General features: G+C 57.9%; 2 protein-coding genes across 2 annotated transcripts; one reads left to right on the forward strand and one right to left on the reverse strand.

The window, feature by feature from the left end:
* Positions 1–2,683: 2,683 nt before the first annotated feature.
* LOC119101464 (argininosuccinate synthase) lies at positions 2,684–9,533 on the forward strand. Its single transcript, XM_037224804.1, has 9 exons — positions 2,684–3,034; positions 3,595–3,721; positions 3,974–4,092; positions 5,918–6,063; positions 6,788–6,909; positions 7,237–7,379; positions 7,820–7,958; positions 8,708–8,809; positions 9,312–9,533. The coding sequence occupies exons 1-9, from the start codon at positions 2,843–2,845 to the stop codon at positions 9,467–9,469; spliced, it is 1,248 nt and encodes a 415-aa protein (XP_037080699.1). The 5' UTR covers positions 2,684–2,842; the 3' UTR covers positions 9,470–9,533.
* A 533-nt stretch (positions 9,534–10,066) lies between these two features.
* LOC119101466 (dual specificity protein kinase TTK) lies at positions 10,067–18,637 on the reverse strand. Its single transcript, XM_037224806.1, has 8 exons — positions 18,560–18,637; positions 17,878–18,023; positions 16,813–16,979; positions 15,592–15,716; positions 14,585–14,668; positions 12,930–13,016; positions 12,008–12,181; positions 10,067–10,451 (listed from the first exon to the last, which is right to left on the reverse strand). Exons 1-8 carry the CDS (start codon positions 18,599–18,601, stop codon positions 10,440–10,442), a joined length of 837 nt encoding a protein of 278 aa, XP_037080701.1. The 5' UTR covers positions 18,602–18,637; the 3' UTR covers positions 10,067–10,439.
* Positions 18,638–19,087: the final 450 nt, after the last annotated feature.

Below are 19,087 nucleotides of genomic sequence, written 5' to 3' on the forward strand. Positions count from 1 at the left end.
AAAAGCGTCCAAGAACCCAGCTGACACACATCCTACATATATTCCACCTGCCATTATGAAAGTGGTCGAACGAGCAGTCCATAAACAGCCATCCTTCTATCCCGAAACAACAAGATTGTTGTCTGACGCCCAACACAGCTGCCGTCAAAAGATTTTAACGGAATCAGCGTTTCACACCATCACTGACAACGCAATGCAGGCCATGGAAAGATGGGAAACTTCTCGTCTTGTCCTGTTAAGCCTTTTCATATGCTTCAATGTAATACCTTAAGAAAAACTACTTGAAAACTTTCTCCGCATGGTGTTGATGCGGTTTGGCTCCGAAGTTAACTGGTCGGCCACACACAGAGTCAGGTGCGGGGATCGGCCGGCTCGCCGCTTCCGTCCCAATAAGGAAACAGCTCAAGCGGCGTTTTTCAGGGCAGCTCTCTGAGCTGCATCTATTTCATCCGGTCTGCCAGCGGCTTAGCCTTTGCCAGTCTCATGACGTCACTGTCATCCAAACCACGGATGGCACGCAGATCCTTGTCAGCGGTAAAATGAACGATTTAAAGCATCTAATCGCCAGGATGGAACGGGCGCTCAACTCACCGTGCACCAATGACTTTGCCACAACGTTATGAAGCTTAACGAAAATGAAGCCATTTAAAGCATGGTTCCTTCAGTTTATTTACTTCAAAATGCGGGCCGAATAGCTTAGTCCGGTGACTTTCGTCATCTGTCTGGGGGGAAAAAAACAAAAAGAGTAATAAAAGGAAGGGAATCGTACCTTTGAATTCAAATCAATCATACACGGTGATTTGATTATTTGAGGCGGGGGGGAGGGGCGGGTCGCCATCAGAGGGCCCTTTGTCACCTTAAGCCTCCCCCTACCAAGACTCTGGCTACGCAGCTGTTCCATTCACACTATTATTAGAATCATCGACGGAAAAGGATAAGTTTTGCTTCGATGTTTTCTGAAGCCTTCTTTAAATTCAGAACTTGCGCTGAAAAATGCAAACGGATGGGCAAAGAGAAGATATAACTGATTAGGAATGGGTGGCGGGCGGGTTATGGGTATCGGATGGCCTGGGTAAAGATAATCTTAGCCTGAAGACCTCCAGTATACTTTGAAGCCACAACTGGATGTTTGATATCCATGATGGTCTACTTCTGCTTCCACTAGGGGCGGTCTGGTCCTCTCCATAGCGACCTGATGCCCCCGGAGGCACCGCAGCGTGTCCCGGACTCACTCATCACGGGCTACGCAGCCCTTGTCAAGAACCAGCATGTCGTCAGGCGCTTTGACAACGTTGCTGAGATAAATTCATGCCCGGTAGCGACGACGCCATTGGATATTCTGAGGAAATTGAAGGGGCCTTCGGCGGGGTGAGGATGACTGTGACGCGCTGGCAGTCTTCGTCCAGCGGAGCCCGGACTGACGAGCCCGGACGTCCAGTGGCCAGACGCCGCGTCTACGGACGCGAAGAGGCGACCTCTGAACGTACCGTCCAGCAGAGCCCGAACTGTCAGTCCAGTGGCCAGACTCCGCGTCTACGGACGCGAAGAAGCAAAACTCTGAGCGTGTCGCTGAAACGACTGCCTCCGGCGTGATGAGAGGGCGCAGTGGTCCCCCGAAGAAGAAGCTTTGTGAAGTCAGTGCAGACACGAGAACCTTATGTCCCCTGGGGGTGATCTGGCAACAGCAGGCATGACGACCTCATGGCCCCTGTGGACGATCTGCCAGCAGCAGGCGCGAGGACCTCGTGCCCCGCTGGGGGCGGCCTGGCAACAGCAGTGAGCCACGGGCCGCCCTCTCCGACAAGGCACCGCGGACGGGTGGCGACAGTCTCCACGGATCGTCCCGTCGCTGTAACATCAGCACCCGTCACAAACATGTTTAAGTTCACGAAGCACATCGCCTGTCGCGGTCGCGCCGGCCCGCATGACGTGGGTCCGACCAGGTCCTGAGGCGCCGGTCAGACCACCGCCGCCAGACAGACGTGGCCGGGTGGCTCGTCCGGAGGTTGGACAACGCGGAGGCCTGTCAGGACGACGTCAAGGACAGTCACATCTGATAGTGCACACGTAACTGTATAGCAGCGTATCAGCTCATGACGTTTAAGCATTTTAATTACGTAAATTAACAGCCCAGGCTCTGTATACGCGTTCGGCACGTGCGTTTATAACTGTTTGCATTTGCATTTGCGATTGCGAGCATTCAGTTCACGGAGGCGCATGGGGCCACCCCCGATTTCCGGAGCGTTTGGCGTCGGGCTGTGGCCTGAGCCGGTGCAAACCAGTGCAAACCAGCAGACCAGGCCCCGTCGGAGCCAGCTGTCGCCGCGGTGCATCGTGAACACTGATAGTTGATTGCAGCATCTGCATGGGTCGTCTCGACCCCCACTATCCCACGCCCGCGCCTGGCTCTCGTTCCAGAACTCCCGCATGACACAAAGCACGGGTCTGCTTTAAGAAGGCAACAGGTGGCCCGAAGAGGTCCCTGCCTGCCACCTGCCCACCGCCGCGCAAGGAAATGAAGGTCGTTACGCCTCAAACGACACTGTTCGGAGCGACGGCCGCCGCTACCGCGTACAGATCGGCGGCGATGGACCGTGCATGACATCTGCGCAGCCCAGCGGCACTCATGCGTGACGTCACGGCCACGAGGTCCGCCATCTGAGGGGCGTCTACGCCGGGAACGCCCCTCCCCAGCGGCGAGCACGTGCTCTCAAGTCCAATGTCTACACGAGCGACGCCCGGCCGCCGAGCACATTCCGCTCTCGGAGCCGACGGAGGCGGCCGCGCGCGCTCGACGAACGTGACCCCTGACCTTAGCTGACGCCGCGACCTGCCGGACAAGATGGCGCCGCTCAGGGAAAGCCGGCAGCAGCAGACGGTAGTCCTGGCCTATTCAGGTGGTCTTGATACCTCGTGCATCCTCGTGTGGCTACGAGAGCAGGGCTACCAAGTGGTAGCGTACCTGGCTAACATCGGTCAGGAGGAGGACTTCGTCGCCGCCAAGGCCAAGGCATCCAAACTCGGCGCCGCCAAGGTTTGCTCGGTAGACTTAAAGCAGACGATGACGTCGGGCATTGAGTTTTTCTGCATAACTTATGTTTGGCTCCATAACCCGGAATTCCTGTTTTATATAGCAGCAGGCTTTATGGATGGCACGCACTTATTCGTCTGTAGTCTTTTCAGTTTGCACGCAGAGAAGTTGGCTTAACACCGCCGAAATTTAATGATAAATTCGATGACAAATTTTGTAATAAATTTTGAATTAGCAATAAATTTATCTTTAAAAATGATGCTGAATTTATTCTTTTAGCGCCACCGAATGAACAATTATTAGTGCGTCAACAGTCCCAACTTTCCGATATAACTCAACCACCACGAGTTTCTGACGCGATACGTTGCGTCCGTGTCGATTACCATAGCAAAAGCTGTAGCTTTTGGCGGAAGCTCTGTTCCTCTCCCCCAGTTTCTACAGTGACACTAGCTTCTCCGGGGCCCATACGGATACCACCGTGCCTGCTGGATTAATCTCGCCACGGTCCCTGGCGAGATATCCCCGGCGCGGTCCCTGACCAGCCCCTGACGCCGACCACGCAGGTGATCGTGGATGACCAACGGGACAGCTTCGTCACCGACTTCATCTGGCCGGCCGTGCAGTGCGGCCTCATCTACGAGAAGCGCTACCTGCTGGGGACCTCAATAGCTCGGCCGTGCATAGTCCAGGGTACGGGAGGGGGGGGGGGGGGGGGGGCGAGGCGGCGGCGTTGGCGGCCGGCCAGTCCGCGCCGTGCCGTTCGGCCGCTTTTAACGGAAAGGGAGTGGCTAAAGCAGCTTGAATTTGAAGCGCTGATTACTTTCCCAGGCAACGCGACAGTCCGTGGTGACGGGTGCAGTCCGCGTTCTCGACGTGTGGCATGTCACGGCGATGTTTTCGTTATCGTGTTCCGAATGTGGCAAGCGGTTCCACACCCGACAGGAATCGTGCGAGCGGCCATCGTCAACGGCGCCTCATTCATCAGCCACGGTGCCACCGGCAAAGGCAACGACCAGGTCCGCTTCGAGCTGGGCGTGACCGCCCTCGCACCGCAGATCAAGGTCAGTGGCGGCGGGCTCCACGTGGGCTCCGGCTACGACGCGAGCGGGCGGGTACGTCGAGTGTGTTTATGAATGGGGAATGAGCACCTTTAATTGTCTGGTTAGTGTTCGATGGCATGAAAGGAGTTGGTTGATTTATTGGGACGTTCGTTGTGCTCGCGATTTTACATGCATCACACCTTTTTAGAACTTAATCTACAGTGTCCTGCTTCATGACTTAGTTCGGGTCACCCGAAGAAATCAACCGTTTTATCCCGCGTCTGAGCTCCTGACAGAGTTTGGGTGAAGTCAGTATTTGGTTTACGCACACAAGGTGCGACAGCTGCGAGAGCTTCCGCGTCGCGGGCTGGTCTTCCCGTGGTGTACCACCGCTGGAACAGGCCGGGCGGCCCCGCCTGCGCCGATTCACCCGGTGCTTCCCCGCGTGCCATGGGCTACGGCCTGTATTTCATCACTGTTATTATTAATGTAATTATTGATACTGGTTGCATAAGCACCATTGAGCTTTATTAACTACCATTATTCCTAACACCACGCCCCGTATTTTACTAAGTCTACTGCGGTAAGCCTGGGTTGCACTGCAGAACAACGCATGTGTCCGACGTTAGCAGCACATCATACAAACATCACAGCTGCCACGATATATGATTATACTGCAGTTCTGCAGCAAAACACGTGGCGCAGTGGTGTGGCGAGGGCGGGGCGTTACGGCGAAGGGCTCCTGCACCCTGCCGCAAACAAACAGCGGCGACCAGCGCCGGCGTCGCGTCGCGGCAAACGACCTGTTTGTGACGGACGTATGCTGCGTTAGTGTACTTCTGTCTGATCTAACGACGCGTTTGGCTGCGCATATTGACAGCAACTTAAAGAAAACAAATAAAAAGCACAGACACCGAAACACTTGATGTACTTGACTGACGTGGAGAGTACGCGCGGAGTGGTATAGATAACATCAGTGATGATCGGGTCTGGGTCGCGCCAAGCCGTTAAGCCTGTAGCGTAGCTACATCGCTGCCGTTTGATCGGAGTCCGCCTGCCCCCCAGTCACGCTTCGGTCTCCTCTAGTCCCCCTGACGCCTCTCTCTCTGATCTCGATATCGTCCTCCCGACGTCTGTCTCCGGTCTCGGTACCGTACTCCTGACGTCTCTCTCCGGTCTCCGTACCATCCTCCTGACGTCTCTCTCCAGCCTCGATACTGTCCTGACGTCTCTCTCCGGCCTCGGTACCGTCCTCCTAAGGTCTCTCTCCGATCTCCGCACTGTCCTCCCGACGTCTCTCTCCGGTCTCCGAACCATCCCCCTGACTTCTCTCCGGTCTCCGTACTATCCTCCTGACGTCTCTCTCCGGTCTCAATACCGTCTTCCTGACGTCTATCTCCGGTCTCCGTACCGTCCTGCTGATGTCTCTCTCCGATCTTCGCACTGTCCTCCTGACGTCCCTCTCCGGTCTCGGTACCGTCCTCCCCTGCTGACGTCCCTCTCCGGTCTCCGTACCGTCCTCCTGACGTTCCTCTCCGATCTCAGTACCGTCCTTCTGACGTCTCTCATCAGTCTCGGTGCTGTCCTCCTGGCGTCTTTCTCCGGTCTCGGTGCTGTCCTCCCGACGTCTCTCTCCGGTTTCCGTACTGTCCTCCTGACGTCTCTCCCCGATCTCGGTACCGCCCTTCTGACGTCTCTCTTCGGTCTCAGTGCTGTCCTCCTGACGTCTCTCTCCGGTGTCCGTGCTGTCCTCCTGACATCTTTCTCCGGTCTCCGTACCATCCTCCTGACGTCTCTCTCAGATCTCGTCCCACCCTCCTGACGTCTCCGTCCGCTCGTCCCACAGATTCTGGCGCCGTGGCGAATGCCAGAGTTCTACAACAGGTTCCAGGGGCGCACCGACCTCTTCGAGTACGCCAAGCAGAACGGCATCCCACTGCCCGTCACACCCAAACAGCCGTGGTCGATGGACGCCAACCTCCTCCACATCAGGTCAGTGGGTCAGATCACATCAGGGTAGCTGGGTCCGTGTCAGGTCAGCTTTCCAGGCGATCACAGAAAGGCTTCTGCTGAGTGAATGCCTCGACTGTTCGTGGCATTGTGTATAGCATAAGAATAATCGTGAGGCTATGTATCGAGGGTTGCAGCAGCTGAGGACGTTATGTCACGATGACTCGAGCGTCGGCGGTCGCGATGAGCCAGCCAAACGTCTGGTCACTGTACAGTAAAACATTCAGTGCATCAGTATATCTCGGGCGGAATTGATGAGGTAACCCGAGCGTATGCCAAGCTGTCCTGCGGCGTGAACTGAAGGACAGTGGAACAATGTTGTCAAAGGAGTTTATTCTTTTTTCACGCATTGCTGTCCGTATTGTGCTCGGCATTGCTATTTTTGGTCTCCACCCGGTGTTTTGTTTGGATGAAAAGACCTTTTCATTTCTTTTCATTGGCTTTAGTGTTGCGTAGACGTCTACAACACGGGAAACGGACGTTACTGAATTCAGAGGAAAATCAGCCATGGCAATGAATATGATCGATCTCCACTACGTCAGAAAGCAATGACCAACGGAGAGGAACAAAACCCAACGCACTTTGACAGATGCCTCAGCCGAAAGAGATGGCCAACAGCCAAATTAAGTTCCTAAAATGTTTCTTATAACCCGATATATACATGCCTGCCGTGCGCGTGACCTGTTCCCCGGCGTCCGGCCGGCAGCTACGAGTCTGGCGTGCTGGAGAAGCCGAGCACGCCGGCTCCGGCCGACCTTTACCAGATGACCTGCGACCCGGAGAAGGCGCCCGACGCGCCCCACCAGCTCAGCGTCCGCTTCGAGCACGGTCAGGCGCCGGAGGGCGTCGGATTCGGGAGAGGTGCTCGGCACCGGGTCGAGTGGGGTTCGTGCGCGGGGATGAAGGACATCTCAAATGTGCCGTCAAATTCCGCGTGAGATGTTAAGACGACTGACACAGACCGTCTTCTCTTGTGTACGGGAGCCCGGCAGGTAACTGACAGGAACATTGCGGTCAAATGTTTATGAAATGTGCGCGAGAAATATTGCGACCTAATATCTATCGTAGGAATGTGGGGACATCCGCGCCTCGTCCTGTGGCGCGACTATCCAGCATGAGCGTGGGGTCACGGGCCTGACCAGGCTACATCACCAGGCGTGCCGGTGTGCGTGACCGACCACACGACGGGCACCGAGTACACCGAGCCGCGCCAGATGCTGGAGTACCTGAACACGGTCGGCGGCCAGCACGGCGTCGGCCGGATCGACATCGTCGAGAACAGATTCGTCGGGCTCAAGGTCAGCCCAGCGTAGGTGTCGACCAGTCAGGCGGGAGGCGTCGGCCTGGGGGGGGGGGAGGGGAACACCTTAAACGCCAGGTCGGGTATGCCCGGCACCACATATGTCGGTCCGTCCGAGGTTGACGATCTTTGGGGGGAGAGGTCACAGGTACGTGTCGGCGTCACGGACTTACACTGACGTCCAGACGTCCGGGTGTGAATGCATTGTATGTTACGAGCGTATCATGGCTTTTGAAGCGAAGGCACGGTTTGGGTGGTAAACATATGGGAGGAGACGCCCTCTTTTCCGGATGCGTCAAATTTCAGAGAAGCGGAGTTTAGGTGTCCAGTTGACGGAGTCCTATCTCCTGGGCATATCTCTTTGCAGAGTCGCGGAGTTTGCGAGTGAAAGGGTACCCGGGTGCCGACATCCCCGATAACGGGCCCATCTGTCGGCAGAGCCGCGGCGTTTACGAGTGTCCGGGCGGTGAGATCCTGTACCAGGCTCACCTGGACCTGGAGACGTTCACCATGGACCGGGAGGTGCTCCACTTCAAGGAGGATCTGGCGTCCAAGCTGGCCAAGCTCGTCTACTGCGGTGAGGGTGGGCGCCACCGCAGAACGACGCACGTGGTAGATGTCAGCAAACATGTCACACAAACGTCATCGCAGTCGCCATATGTGATTATACCGCAGTTCTGCGATAAAGCATCTGCACTGTGTGGTATCTGAGTTATCAAGGTTTTCCTACATACAGGCTTTTTTACTTCCTAGCAAACGGAAAATTGCTCACTCACTATGCTTTCTCAAGTGATTACAGAAATATTTGTGGAGCGTTTCATCGCGCCACGTTAGTCCTAACATCAACACGTCCCACTGACAAACACAGCGCTCGCGTGCCCCAGCCGTGTCAGTGGCCACTTGTTAGCTAATCAGAATTCCCACGTCCGTGTTGACTCAAGATTTCATCGAGACAGGTTTTCTCCATCGGACTGTCCTCCATCGGACTGTCTGGGACGTCGGACGACCCAGTCACGTCCCCTCCCAGCTGCGGCGGGGCGCCCCCTATCGGCCGGTCCGGCTCGCGTTGTATACCCAAGCATCGCTTAGCACCGCGTGGTTTGTACCCTGGACGTGTGACCAGCTGTCGCCCGTGACCATGACAACCCCAGCCAATGGGGCGTCCGCGAGCAGGACAGCCCCGGCCAGCGGGGCGCCCGTGACCACTAACAGCCCCGGCCAACGGGGCACCCGTGACCAGGACAGCCCCGGCCAGCGGGGCGCCCGTGACCGACGGTCGCGTCGTCCGCGGTCGCTGACGGAAGCGACGGCTCTGTTTGCCGGCAGGGTTCTGGTTCAGCCCCGAAGGCCTCTATCTGTTTGACTGTGTGCGGGCCTCCCAGACGCCGGTCACCGGCACCGTCCGCTGCAAACTCTACAAGGGCTCAGGTCAGAGGGCGGTGACGACCCGTTCGCCGACCCAGAGAACGCGGTTCGGTAGTTCAGAACGCCGTAGTTTTAACGAGCTTTTCTCTCGTGCATTTTCATGTAAGTTCTCTCTGCGATGTAGTCACGGCTGTCGAGGTGAGCATATTGAAGGATAAATGAAAAACTAGTGAGTGAAGAATGAGATATCGGTCTGCTGGCGAACACATCGCCATCCACCGGATGACATGTAATACTTACAAAACGCTTAGAACAGACCGCGGCGGAGCCGCCGCCACAGAAATGGGCTTCTTGGAATCTTCATGTTGGGCAACCAGAGACGACCAGGTTTCTTGGTTGCTTCGCAAGCCCGCACCTTTCATTTCGTCGGCACTGCTTCAGCACGGCTACCGTGCCGTGCGCCTCACACGAGCGAGCAGCTACACATGAGCCCAGCGCCCCGACCGTGGCGGACGGCCTCTGACCCGTGTCTGCGCCACACCCCAGCCGTACTGCGCTGTTCCAGTGCAAATCCTGAGCCGGGACGCGCCGGTCAGCCTGTACAACGAGCAGCTGGTGTCGATGGACGTGCAGGGCGACTACGACCCAAAGGACGCCGAGGGCTTCATCCTCATCAACGGCATCCGGCTGCGTGAGCATCACCGCATCAGCGGCGCCCAGTGAGCGGGCGCCGGCGGCGGGCGCGGCCGCGGCGAGTGCGGGAATACACGAGGCGTTCTCTAGCGGTGCCGGCGTTTGAGGCGGTGCGAGCGGCCGAGCGGCCGCGCCGGCAGGCAGACCGGCGGCGCGCGCGGATGGAGTGGAGGTGGGACTGGCCTGCGCGATGAGGGTCGTGACCGAGCCGGCAGCGACCCCTCCCCGGCCGCGACGGCAGCACGACGCTGGGGTACGCTGTCTGAGACACCCAGCATGGACATGGCATTACTGAACCCGACGCCGGGCATGGACGAGTCCGCTGTTGGGACGCTCGTGTCGACGAGCCGTGGGAGAAAGCGCGGACCCGCCAGACACGAGTGTTTGCGAGCGCTGCACGCCACGCACACGATTTCATATTGGACGGCAGACTTTGTCGAAGGTATCCGTAGCGAAGACTGAACGTTCGCCCACCCACTGCCGGCGCAGACGCCCCATGCAGCCGCAACGACGGCCATGAGCACAACACACGTACAAGTATCGCATGTCAATATGTTTCGTAACATTATCGAGCCAACAGTCTGCTGGATGGTGACAAAAAAGCAGTATCGACGCAGTTTCCAGCGTTTATTGATAAAGATACAGCGCAGTGCAGTCTCTGCTCTGATCGCAGCGCTGTTTTGTTAGGCGTAAGCACGTAGGCATTCGAGTTACACACTGACAGACGATGGATGCACACTACTGGCGAAGCCACACAGTATTATACAGACCACGGCTGGCTACATGCACTAGAGTGAAGCGAGCCCGGCCAACTCCCAGATCATGTGCCGCACAATAACGTTCTGGTCGGCCGCGCGGGCCAGCCTGGACAGCATCAACAAGGTCTCACCGCTGCCTCTGCGCCCACGCGCCAGAGGCGGGCCGGCTTTGTACAGGTGCGGCAAGATCCGCTCTCGCCCGGCGGCGCTGACTCGACTGGCCGAGGTGGCGACGCCGGCCCTCACCGCTGGCACTGCGGAGACAGCAGGGGTGGGCGGGTCATGGGCGGCCGGCTACGGCGCGGCCGGAGCGCGGCCAAGTCGCACGTCCCGGACCTGACGCGACCCGAGCAGGCGGGTGTGGCCCAGCAGACGTCTCCGTGAGCCAGCAGACGTCTCCGTCACCCAGCAGACGCCCCTGTGACCCAGATGCCTATCCACGCCGAGTCCCCGATGAGCCCGGGCGACACATTGCAGCTACTAGTCATTGAACGACCCCTTGTAAATCAGAATGGATGGAAGGCCACGCTGAAGATTGCGACTTCCGTTATTACACTCAACAGCGCAGACTTTGGTGTTTGTGGAGGAACCCATATTTGCATTTGCGAATAAACCAGTGAGGACCATGAGGCAGGGGATGGGGTTCATAAACCAACTGACCGGAACCAAGGCTCCGAGGTCTCGTTTTCAGAAGGGGGAAGCGGGAACTACGAACCAACATTGGGAACCACGTACATATCTGTCCAGCACCAGAACTGACGCAACAAACTGAACTCGCAATACGCAGGGAATTTCCGTGGGTATAGATAAGTTAGCAGGGCACTCACAGCATGTGGACGTTTTGACCGTTAAACTTCTTTCAGTCTGACTTGTTTCTTAACTTTCGCCCCATGCAATCTTTTCCAGTTCGACTGGGGCATTTTTTACTTTTCCAATTTTATTCCGGTAGACTTTCAAGCCATTTTACTTTTTTCCCCATGACCTTTATCCCATCGATGATTATCGCTTACGACCATTTTCGTTCGATTTTTTTTGTGCACGAGTCCTGACACCCGTCATATGTTCTTGAGAGGCTAGATTCTCTAGGGCGCACACCAGACACCGACAGCCGGTCAGGTACGGGCCCGGAGGAGCGCACCCACCCACCTGACACCGACAGCCCGTCAGGTACGGGCTCCGGAGGAACGCACCCACCCACCTGACACCGACAGCCCGTCAGGTATGGGTCCGGAGGAGCACACCCACCCACCTGACACCGACAGCCTGTCAGGTATGGGTTCGGAGGAGCACACCCACCCACCTGACACCGACAGCCGGTCAGGTACGGGCCGGGAGGAGCACATCCACCCACCTGACACCGACAGCCGGTCAGATACGGGCCGGGAGGAGCACACCCACCCACCTGACACCGACAGCCTGTCAGGTATGGGTTCGGAGGAGCACACCCACCCACCTGACACCGACAGCCGGTCAGGTACGGGCCGGGAGGAGCACATCCACCCACCTGACACCGACAGCCGGTCAGGTACGGGCCCGGAGGAGCACACCCACCCAGCTGACACCGACAGCCGGTCAGGTATGGGTCCGGAGGAGCACACCCACCCACCTGACACCGACAGCCGGTCAGGTACGGGCCGGGAGGAGCACATCCACCCACCTGACACCGACAGCCGGTCAGGTACGGGCCCGGAGGAGCACACCCACCCACCTGACACCGACAGCCGGTCAGGCACGGGCCGGGAGGAGCACACCCACCCACCTGACACCGACAGCCTGTCAGGTATGGGTTCGGAGGAGCACACCCACCCACCTGACACCGACAGCCGGTCAGGTACGGGTCGCTGAGCAGCTCGTCGATGCTCGGCCGCCGGTACGGGTCCCGCTGTAGGCAGCTCCTCAGCACGGTCAGCAGGTGACAGTCTGACAGCGGACCGAACTCGATGCTGTGCTTCGGGTTGATGATCGCCATCAGCTTGCCCATAACCTGCGGCGGACACAGCGTTACCAGCGTCACGTGACATCTGAGGCGCCGCCGCCGCAGCCGGGGGTCGACGCGGACGTCTCGTGTTTGGCTGGGTGCGGCGGCCGGTCCCGCACCGCGGTCACGTCCGCCCCTCTGGCGCCCGTTCGACACGTGACAGCATAGACAGATACCAGAGCCCCGTTTGTAAACTGAGGGTCGCAAATAGACAGGCAGGCGGCGAAATGGCTCCAGTCACTTCCAAATTGACAGGACGCTCGCGAGCACCACGTGGCCAGGTCAGCGATTTGACCTTGACCTGAGCACCTTGAGGCGCTGCAAATACGAAGTTGCCGCGCAAATAATTCCGCACTGGCAATGGCGCCGCTGCCTTCGCTACGGAGCCACCATGATGGCGTGACGTCACGATCGTCTGACTGGCAAGTCGTTTGCGGCGGAAGACTCCGTCCACTCAGCCCTTGATCGCGACGTCGCACGGCAAGCCGGCCAGACACCGGACGCTGGCCACTGGCAGGCGCCAGCCGCCTCGCTGACCGGCGCCGGGTGGAGCAGTTCACGAACGGGGCCGAACTGTTGGTCTGGCGAGGACCGCGAACCACCCGGCAATATGTGGCGGCTAAGGTCCGCAGTATGTTGATCGTGTAGGCTGGGTGAGGGGTGGACTGGTACAGGGGCGAGACCTGCGCTCCGGGAGAACGCGCGCAAAGGCAGGGGGGAGGGGCAGATGAGCACACTGCGCAGCCGGCCTCACCTGCTTGATGTTGCCGAACGGCGTGATGCCGTACACGAAGTTGTAAAGGATGCAGCCGAGGCTCCACACATCTGAGCGGCGACTGATCTGCGGACCGCCGGAGCACGCCCGTGAGACGTGAGGACGGACATCACGGCCGCGAGACGTGAGGACGGACATCACGCCCGTGAGACGTGAGGACGGACATCACACTCGTGAGACGTGAGGACGGACATCACGCCCGTGAGACGTGAGGACGGACATCACGCCCGTGAGACGTGAGGATGGACATCACGCCCGTGAGGCGTAAGGATGGACATCACGCCCGTGAGACGTGAGGATGGACATCACGCCCGTGAGACCTTAACACGGACATCACGCTCGTAACACGTGAGGACGGACATTACGCCCGTGATACGTGAGGATGGACATCACGCCCGTGAGACGTTAAGACGGACATCACGCTCGTAAGACGTGAGGACGGACATCACGCCCGTGAGACGTGAGGATAGACATCACGCCCGTGAGACGTGAAGGGTGATACCACTTCCGGGAGACGTGAGGACGGACATCACGCCAATAAGATAAAAGGACAGATATCACGCCCGCCCATCGTTTCACGCCCATGGGAAGTGAGAATATGATATCCACGCTCCCACGACACGACATTGGTGCCACGGCAAAACCTCCTGCCGGCAGACTTGCTAAATCAGTTATACGCGACATCGCATCACTGCAAAAACTTATACAAACTTTACTTATACGCGGCATTACGTCTACTGCAGACTTATGCACGGCATGAGCGCCACACGATATAATGTGTTTCAAAAGCTTATACATGTCATTATTTACTGCAAAAGTTTGTCTTTATTGATACGCATCATTATTTCTACTGCAAAAACTCATACACGACATGAGTGACATACGACAAAACTTGTGCTGCAAGAGTTTATACTCGTCATCATTATACAACAGACTTGTCCACGGGTTTTCGCTGTAGCACTTGTCACGTATAAGCTTTTCAATAGAAAGCAATGCCGTTCATATGCAAAGGCTGGATACGTTTTTGCGGAAGAGGTAATGTCGGGTATAATTTCTTGAAAGATGAGTTTTGTCATCTAGCGATAATGTCGCGTATAAGTTTTTGCGATAGAAGTAATGTATGTAAGTAATGACTGCACAAGTAATGACGAGTATAAGTTTTCCCAGCACAAACTTTGTGGGTATAAGCATTGCTAGTAGAAATTATGTCGTAGCACTGCTGGCGCTAGGAGTTTTTGTTGTAGCGCTAATGTCGCGGAGCCCGTTCCCACGCCCCTGAGATACGCGGACAGACCGTCTGCGGCGCTCCTCAGTCTATAAGACGTAGGAGCCTGACGTTCATGTCATCCTAGCCATGCCACATGTCCCGCCTGCGTGACGCGAGGGCGGGCATTCCGAGTACTCCACTGCAACACGTTTCCGACCAGAGCACCATAACTCGCCCGGTCAGCACGCCCGCATCGCAAGCGAGGGACAGCCCAGCGTAAATCCCGGGTACTCGGAAAGCCTCGCGGTGGTCTGTGGGCAGCACCGTCAGCGAGACTGCACACGAGACGTGATGTGCCTCGTAGCTTGAACACATAAACACCGCGCGGGCACGTGACACGAGCGGGGCGCGGAGCGGCGGCACGCACCTTGATGGCGGTCTGGGAGGAGCCGTTACGGGTGACCTGCTGCGCCTCGATCGCCTCGGGGCTCATGTAGTTGAAGGTGCCGACCTGCGGGCGGGATACGACAGCCGGTGAACATCGGAAGCCCAAGGTCACCTTGAGCGCATGAACGGCACGGGGTGAGCGGTGTATCTCGCCGGTGCTGTGACGGAGCCTGAATTACCGACCAATACATCGATATTGCCACTGTTTGGCACGGTGCAACCGACTGCCGCATGACAGCGTGACTCGCCAGTGCTTTGCAGTTACGCAGTGTATCGTCACGAACAAGGCTCACTCATTTGTTGTTATGGCGGTCATATCGCCAATGATCATGCATCAGGTTGTGTACAAAAAAATTGAGCGGCCTTTTAACTGTGTGGAAAATACATGCCTCTGCAATCCACAATTTGACTTCTTTGGCATATGCAGAGCCTCGCATAGATGAGGAAAGATTAAAAAGCACACTGCAAAACAAAACTGCTCACACAGAATGACCAGACTTTTAGTCCTGATGACTCTCCAGCTGTCTTTCGAGGCCATTATGGAGAAGATCTTCATCACTGGGAGAAGAAATCCGCCTTCAACCCCAGCGGCCATCCGTGTCCGTAAAGCATGCAGCTTTCTCCCCAGTCTATTCATCCCCGACGAAGCGCTCCCATCGGCATTCCTCCTGCTGTGTACACATTCGTGTGCTGCTGACGACGCGTCCCCCTGCGAACATCTGGTGTATGATCCCATCTTGTCCTTAACGATACCGCCTGGCCTGCGCATCCTGACCAGTGGCTCTCCAGCTGTCCGTGCTGACCTTGGACCGGGGCTCCTCTGAACATTCCAACCCACCCCTGATGTCACCTGACCAAGGGTTCCCCGAAGGTTCCCACTCGGCCCTGATGTGACCTGACCAGGGGTCCCCTGAACGTTTTCACCCACCGCTGATGTCACCTGGCCTGGGCCTCCTGCGAATGACCCCGTCTCTGCCACCGTCTCACCTGGGTGTCCTTGATGATGCTGGTGCAGTCGGACTGGATCTGCGAGGCGATGCCGAAGTCGATGAGCTTTAGCCGGCCGGCCACCATGAGGAAGTTGGACGGCTTCAGGTCCGAGTGGATGATGCCTGCCGAGATACCGGGCCGCTCTGTCGCGGCTCTGACGCACCGGACACAACCACACCCAACACACACTCGCACAGGGGTCACGTGACGGCTTTGAGAAGTAAGCTCCATGTGTAATTTGCAGAATCCAAAGTACGCACGAAAGCTTGGCGTAAGGTTAAACTTTGCCTTGACATACTGGCTTCAGACAGGCAACACGAACAAATTGCCGACCGGAACCGGACACCGACGTCCGTCCAGCCACGGCCAGGCACCAATACCGGCACGGTGACAACGATGGCCAGATCCGAGCACCACCCTCTCACGGAGGTCAGACACGACTCGACTCAACACTCCACATTACAGTGCAACGGGGCCAACCAACACGATTGAGACACAGACCCCGGTCGGTGTCCAACAACCGCCAACACAAGCGCAGAGCTAGCAGAGGAGTGCGGTCAAAGCGGACGACCCACGAAAGATACAGAAAAGCGAGACTGAAACTGATGATGATGATAATGATTTGGGGTTTCAGGGCGCATCGACTGCTGTAGGTCATGCAGCGCCCAGGACTGAAACTGATCCACGCGCATGTCCGAAGCCATACCGAAGAGACGAACGGGCCCTCAATCACGACGTGAGAAATGACTGTTCCACTGATGGGCATACCGAAACAGAAAACGACCAGTTGGACATGGTACTAATGTCTTTCTTCAGCTTGCGCATACCGTCGCCCCCACTGGCAACATCACTCGCTAACCGGCACCTCGCTTTCTATGGTTGCAATCACTGGCTTCGTGAATGAATGGGTGCACGCCTTCGTGTGGCGCTAAATGCGGATATTTTTTGTCAGTGTACTGATTGGGTATAAGCAAATGGTCATTGTGTGGACGCATCATACAAAATAAAGACGGACATGGGCGTGAACACGTGCTTACTAACTAACCAATGCAACACAAAGCAACCTCAACTCCCAACGAAAATCGCCCAGCCAGCATTGTTGCTTTCATCAGACCAACATCTCACGCATACACCGCTATTCCCGCAGCCCGCTAAACCCGCACGCCTCGTAGATCGTAATCCAGCACCCTTCCAAGCAACGCGCCGCGAGCGACGCACCTTCCTTGTGTATCACGTCAACACAGCGCAGCATCTCGCCCCAGAAGAACTTGCACATGTTGGCGTCCACCTCGTTGAGCTTGGTGTAGGAGCGGAGCAGGGCTGTCAGGTCCGTGTCGCCCTTCTCCATCACGATGTAGAGCATATGTCGGTCCTCGCGGTGCTCGCTGCCGGCAAGGGATCAGCCAGAGGTCAGCCGGGGGTCAGCCGGACGTCGGCCGGGGTTCCGCTGAGGGTCAGCCGGGGTTCAGCGGGGGTCAGCCGGGGGTCAGCAGGGCGAAGAAGTACGGCCCGCCGGCCTCTGAGCCCAAATACACTAGTACGGATGTCATTTAAAATCCCGGTTCTACGCCACCCTGAGCCGACCTTCTATTGCCACAGGAATAGCACAGATATATCTTACTTTATGCACTTCCAAGCTAGGTTCCGTAACATAATGAATACTATCGAATATAAACGCCGCCATTGTGTAAACTGTCAGCAAGCTATGCCAGTTGGTCGGAACAGAAACAAGCCCAAAATCCGCATCGGGGCAGTCCCGCAGTGCGGCCGCGCCCTGCCGACACAGGCCAGTTCATGGTGTGGCGGCCGCACCGCCGCCCGTCCCCGCCCCCCACACCACCTGCGGGCCGGCTGTCCTCACCGCCAGCCAGCACCATCTGGCGGTCGACTCACGAGATTGACCTTCGACCGACAGCCGGTTTTGAGGTGATAGCGCACTCGACGCTGCGCGCAGTAGCGTAAATGTAAACCGAGACGTCACCTCGCGCTGCTGTCACTTCAAAACTTGAGCAGCATTATCTGTCATTCCAGGGTTGCGGTACCCCTACCCCCCCCCCCCCCAGGTTCTACCAAGCCGAGCGTCTTGAGTGTTATCCGCCCTCTCTATTACCCTCATCCCATCCCATCCCGTTGTATGCTGCTCCAGCTCATCTGTGTAGCGTCGCAGCGTCCGGGCTGCGATGACGTGAACGGAAGGAGAGCTGGGAAAGGGGGGGGGGGGTATCCGACCGGACCCTCTGCGGCGGCGTCAGCGCCGGCGATGCCGGGAGGCGGGACACCCACCAGTCGAACAGGCGGACCACGCGGTCCGAGTGCTGCAGCGTCCGCAGCAGCGCGATCTCGTTCTTGTAGCCGCTGGCCGTGGCGTCGTCGGCGCTCTCCAGGAACACCTGCTTGATGGCCAGCGAGCGCATGTCGCTGTCGAACACCTGCGGCGGGGCGGACGGCGGCGGGGACGTCAGCGGCGCGGGGGCGACATCAGCGGGGCCGCAGGTGGCGCCAGCGCCCGGGAGCGCCGACGGAGCCTTGGCCGCGTCGGATGCCCAGGTCCAGCCACGACCGACGTCAGAGAAGAAGCATACATGTGGAACTAACCCACCAGAGATGGGAGAGTGTGGAGCGGATCGGAGGAAAGAGGGAGCGCCCCAGATGACGGCAATACCGCCTGTGATCGAGCCCTCCAACTCGTTTATCGTACGGCAAGTTACGTCTCTGTGTCCCCCCCGCGCCTCACTGAAACGGATCGTCCACCAGACGGCACACACACACACACACACACACGCACGCACGCGCACGCACGCACGCACGCACGCACGCACGCACGCACGCATATGTATATATATATATATTATATATATATATATATATATCTATCTATCTATCTATCATCTATCTATCTATCTATCTATCTATCTATCTATTATATCTATATCTATATTATATATATCCAGTGACAATACTTCACCTGGTAGACTTTGCTGGAGCCACCGCGGCCGATCTGCTTCATGACGATGTAGTCCTTGCCGTTGACGGTCAGAGTGCGCAGCTGTCGTTTGCCGAAAGAACAGCTCGGTGGGCGGCGGCGGCATGGCCCGCAGCCGCGTCCTCCGTCTGAGTACCGGTCTCCACCGGCACCGGCCGACCGACCGCCAGCGGGACGCGTGCCGAGCCCGGGCCGGCGGACCCGGCTGGCGCTCTCACGGGCACCACTGCCGCCCGAGCGCCGGCTGCCGAGCGTGGCGCCGACCCGGTGGGCGCCGGGGTCACCGCCACCGACCCGGAGGCGGGCGGGGCGGGCCGGGGCGCGGCCAGTGCCCGCCGCGGGGTCGCCAGGCCGGGGCACCGGCGCGGCCGTGGCGGCTACAGCGGCCACGGGAGCGGGTGCTGGGGGTGCCGCGGGCGCCGGCGGTGTTCTGACTGGCGCCGGGGGCAGTGCGACCGGTCGCGCGGTCACCGCAGTGGGTCCGGGCGCCGGCACGCCCGCCGCGGCCAT

Source organism: Pollicipes pollicipes, unplaced genomic scaffold (assembly GCF_011947565.3).
Source record: "Pollicipes pollicipes isolate AB1234 unplaced genomic scaffold, Ppol_2.1 Scaffold_4881;HRSCAF=5763_pilon_pilon_pilon, whole genome shotgun sequence".
Taxonomy (NCBI): domain Eukaryota; kingdom Metazoa; phylum Arthropoda; class Thecostraca; order Pollicipedomorpha; family Pollicipedidae; genus Pollicipes; species Pollicipes pollicipes.